Below are 4,892 nucleotides of genomic sequence, written 5' to 3'. Positions count from 1 at the left end.
AACCGAATTAACCGACCGAACCGAGCCAATTCAGAAATTTGGTTCGGTTATTTCGGAAATTCGGTTTTCAAATTAAAAAAATTTGGTTATATCGGTTAATTCGGTTCGGTTACGGTTTTCAAAATTTTGAAATCGGTTAACCGAATTAACCGATATAATAAATATTATTATGTAATAAATTTTATTATTTATCAAATTTTATATATTTTTTAATTTTAAAATTTAAAATCGATATAATATTTATTAATTGTGTTCAAACAAAACTTATACATTTGTGATGTGTGTGATTTTATGTTTTTATGCACTTGTATAGATTGTAGTGTTTAAGAAAAATTACATATATAATTAAAGTTAAATCACAATTTTTTTTAAAACTAATCGGTTAATTCAGTCACCGACTGAATTAACCGATTTTAATTCGGTTCGGTGTTCATCAGTTATGAAAATTAATTCGGTCGGTTCGGTTATGTCTAAATATTTCGGTTCGGTTCGGTTATGGTTAATTCGGTTCGGTCGGTAACCGAACCGACCGAATGCTCACCCCTAATGATATATAGGCTGAAATCTTGTGTAGTTGCATGTCTTTGGGCTATATATGTCTTTAAGAACATGTTCGATATGTATAACAATGTTATGTACCATAATTATAAAGATTGAGAGTAATTATGGAAAATTTAAATGATTAGGAAACTCAAACAAACATTTGAAGAAATAGAGAATGATGAGAAAGTTATGTTTGAAGACGGGGAGTTATTAACCGTTCGCCCTAGAGTGACTGGAATGTCATGGTAGTGTATATTAAAGGAAAAGTTATGGTGCGGGGCATTTCTTTTTAATTTGAAAAATGAACTTATGTAATGTATTTCAATATATTTGATGAGTTTTTTTTTTTTTTTTAAGTTTGAAACTGACCATAAATTTGATGATCAACCCAAAGATACACACCACTCTACAAATATTTTCGACATTTTAGGAAAATGATTACCTTAAAAAAATAACACGCATCAGTCACACTCCGAAAACTGTAATATGTTCTCAGGTAACAGTCGTTTACACATAACAACACTTGCAATAATTCCAACCCAGGCTGGAAGCCTCGCTTTATTCAGTACACAACGCTTCAGAAACCAAACGGATTCAGAGACCGACTAGTTTAAGAGAATTTGCTTTCTCTTGCAGGATGTCAAGCAAGCTATCGAAGCTCTTCTTAAAGGCATCCACTCCTTCCAGCTCAAGCTGCGAACCAACATAGCCCCAGTCGATTCCCAACTTCTCGAGGGCACCATATATACCTTCAGCTTCGGACACTTTAGAGTCAATTGTCCTTGCCACAGAACCATGATGAATAAATGCTTGGAGTGCTTGATCAGGCATGGTGGACACCTATAATTAATAAGTACCATAATATCAAATGAAGTCAAAAATGATACCCTCTTCTAGTAGACAGAATAAAAGGATAAGATGGCTGACAGTGTCTGGTCCAATGAGAGGAGCCACATATAGAGTGTCCGGATAAGCTGGATTCTTAACACTAGTTGAGGCCCACAGAAGCCTCTGCTTTTTGGCTCCTTTCTTTACCAGAGAGTCCCATCTTGTACCAGAGAATTTCTTCTGGTATAGCTGGTAGGCGAGAGTTGCTTGAGCATTCGCAGCCTGTCAAATAAAATAATATACTTCATGACACAGGTTCCAAGAGACTCCTGTACTCCAATTAATATTGATTACCTTCCCTCTGAGATCAAGTGCCTCAGGTGTTCCAATTTTCTCCAGCATCTTGTCAACTAGGGTATCAACTCGACTAACAAAGAAAGAAGCAACACTTGTCACTCGGGAAAGATCGCTGAGCCCAGACGCCTCGAGACCGTCCAGGTAAGCATCAATCACTGCTTCATATCTAGCAAGCGAGAATATCAGCTGCACATGTTGACATGATCAATATCAGCATCTAAGATTAATATAAAGGTCTGAACATCCATTACTATCTATAATCTAACACTAACTTTCATCACACCATATGTGCCAGAGGGTGAATTTGATAAATTATATTTCCTACTCCCCTTCACAACTTCAAATCTAATAATCTTTAGTATCTCATATATATGTATTCTCTAAGGTTGCATTAGCATTGATGGATTTGAACTGAAGAAGATATCTGATTTGAGGAAAGATTTAAGGAATGTATTTGAAATTATACATGAAATTATACATATTTTGGGTGTATTTGAAGTCCATCGCAATTACTACTGAAATTTTTTAACCTAATATAAAATGCATTTGAAATCACTTGAACTTTGTTCGTCCAAACAAGTCAAAGAATTTCAAATTCATCATTACAAGCAGAATATGATATATCATTGGTATATAACATCAAATTATTATTAACAGGGATAATATATTTTTCTAAAGTATCACTCAGCAACAAATTTAATTTTATTAAGATATACTTTCCTTTCACAAACAAGTTTTAATGTATATATTCTCTTTCTTAATTTTTTAAATAGTTTAATTAAGAGTTTTAAAAATAATTCTTGTATAAATTAGAAATGTGTTTCATGTTTTCATAAAAAGGCAAAAAATTTAGCTTCATCAAAGGAATGAGATCAAGTATGTGTCTGCATCTGCAGTAGCAGCACGACATATGAATACTACATCATCTTGCGGCACGTTAGTGTCCCAAAAACTTCATTTTAAAGCAAAAGTCCCAAAAAGTCCTTATCAGTAATTCAGTCCAATAAAGGAATGCAGAGAATGATCTTACTGTCACGTTAACACTTATTCCTCGTGCAATGACTTCCTTAATGGAAGGGATACACGAAGCTGTGGCGGGAATTTTTATATAGACATTAGGACGATCAACCCATCGATGAAGCCATTTAGCAGCCTCTATTGTGTTCTCAGAATCATCAGCAAGCCTGGGTGAAACTTCGACAGAAACATATCCATCACCCCCATCTGTTTGATCATAAATTGACTCAAACAGTTTGCATGCATCTTGGATATCTTTCACCACAAGTTCCCAGTACGCACTTTCTATGTCTTTTCCAGATCGAACAAGCTCGCTGCAAACCAAACTCATTAGATATGTGTGCTTAGTCTACCATTTAACTTAGAGATAGGTGAATCATCATGAAATGGACAAAAAGCTCCAATAATAAGAGTCAATTGTGTTAGGTCACTTATCGAAGTTTGATTAGGTATCTCCGTGTGAATCCCGCTAAATGCCATTTCGTTTATGCTCTTAAGCTAGAGTTCAGATTTGAAAAATAGTTTTAGAACCTGAAGTTTTATTTGACAAAATGCAACTACCATGATTCAGAGTAGGCACCATGTCAAGACAACAAAACTGAAAAACAAGTATTGCACTTAATTTCCCCTCCCCTTAAATGTATTGACCACTCGTAAACGAGTACATATAGAAGAAAAACATACATTCCAGGTACTCAGCTAATATTCCAGTAATTGAAAAATATAAAAATTAAATCGCCACAATTACCTGAATTGATCATTATATGCACTAGAAGTTGATATTGCTTTCTGGAAGATCTGCGATATACATAGTAAAGTTGTTCTGTCAACGAAAAGCAAGAAAATCTAGAAGAAGAAAGATAGCATTGAAAAGGGAAGGGGTAATTTACCGCTGGATTGCTGGTTACGCCCCTGACACCAATTTGGATAAATGGGATAAGATCCGTAACAGGACGGCATAGATTATCATACCATGGGCTCTGCCCTTCCTTCTCATAAAGATCATGAAGACTGGTTTTCTCGGCACTGCTTCCATTCCCATCAATTCTTGAGCATTTGACGCTGACTCATTGGTAGTAAATTAGCAAGAAGCAAATTGATATGGAAATGTAGAGACAGACCTATTTTATGGAGTTCAAATTCCAGAGAGCATACATCGATATCATTGTAAAGGTTAACACGTCCCTTCATAGTCTATAGCTAGACACAGAAATACCAAAAAGAACAAAGAAAGAAAGGAGGACAAAGAAGATAGAACAAAACAGCAAATTTATGGAATCTTCAGGAAAGAATCAACATATTAAAGATCAAACATTTAGAAACATACAGAAACCAAACCTACTCAAAACCATAATAATAAAAAATGAATCGCGACAATAATAAATCTTACATCAAAGAGGGGGATCGAATGGGGTGGTCGAAGCGCATGCTTAAGTTTGAAGATGAAAATACAATAGCAGAAGCAGGGGTTCGGTAGCGGAGATGAACAGAGCAAATGATGGGGTGCTGTGAAGATCTGGTGCTGCGAATAAAATCATGGGCTGGGGAAACTGCGGTCTTAGGAATGGAAGCCATTGCCGATGGATTGTCGTGAACAGAGATCAAATATACAATTTTTTTTCCAAAGCAGAGGGAGAATGGGAAGTTTATTTATGCCATCTAACTTAACCTAAACAAGGCATGAGGGGTTGTTGAATGTTGACCTTATGGCTGTTGACGGCGATGAAGGGCAAACATTTGAACCAGCTTGCAATTTATCTATGTTAAGATTATGAACTTGGGCATAATTTCACTCCAAAAATTAGCTCAAAACGAATGTCAAGTCTAAGGTATAGTTTGGTACACTGGATAAGAGAGATTGATAAATAATCATCATTATCCCACGTTTGGTGTCTTTTATTATCATGAGCTCATGATAAATAATTTTATATAAGGATAAAATATTCCTTTTATAAGATGCGATAATTTTAATTTAATGATAAAAAACACCACAAATGACTTAATTGTCCTCAATATATAAAAATCTTAAACTCTATATATGATTAAGTTCTAAATTAGTATCACTAGATGATAATTATATAAATGATTTTTATAAATCTCTGCTAGTAGGTAGAAATTAAAATCAAATAAATATTTTTATATATTAT

At 34.6% G+C, this 4,892-nt stretch overlaps 1 protein-coding gene across 1 annotated transcript; it reads right to left on the bottom strand.

Moving 5' to 3' along the window:
• Nucleotides 1-1,004: 1,004 nt before the first annotated feature.
• Nucleotides 1,005-4,476, bottom strand: LOC142556376 (uncharacterized). Its single transcript, XM_075667839.1, has 7 exons — nt 4,136-4,476; nt 3,636-3,807; nt 3,494-3,543; nt 2,759-3,059; nt 1,726-1,914; nt 1,471-1,653; nt 1,005-1,383 (listed from the first exon to the last, which is right to left on the bottom strand). The coding sequence occupies exons 1-7, from the start codon at nt 4,318-4,320 to the stop codon at nt 1,138-1,140; spliced, it is 1,326 nt and encodes a 441-aa protein (XP_075523954.1). The 5' UTR covers nt 4,321-4,476; the 3' UTR covers nt 1,005-1,137.
• Between the last annotated feature and the right edge of the window lie 416 nt (nt 4,477-4,892).

Source organism: Primulina tabacum, chromosome 9 (genome assembly GCF_025594145.1).
Source record: "Primulina tabacum isolate GXHZ01 chromosome 9, ASM2559414v2, whole genome shotgun sequence".
In the NCBI taxonomy this organism is placed as follows: Eukaryota; Viridiplantae; Streptophyta; class Magnoliopsida; order Lamiales; family Gesneriaceae; genus Primulina; species Primulina tabacum.
The sequence above is the reverse complement of the archived record's forward strand: the minus strand, read 5'-3'. Positions and strand labels throughout refer to the sequence as shown.

What these genes read in the sequence shown, in the direction of transcription:
- LOC142556376 (XM_075667839.1), bottom strand. Translation starts at nt 4,320, where the DNA reads ATGGCTTCCATTCCTAAGACCGCAGTTTCCCCAGCCCATGATTTTATT. An exon ending in ATTCGATCCCCCTCTTTGAT is followed by an intron (nt 3,808 to 4,135) that starts GTAAGATTTATT and finishes CCAATGAGTCAG; the next exon opens with CGTCAAATGCTCAAGAATTG. An exon ending in CTCTCATTGGACCAGACACT is followed by an intron (nt 1,384 to 1,470) that starts GTCAGCCATCTT and finishes TATTAATTATAG; the next exon opens with GTGTCCACCATGCCTGATCA.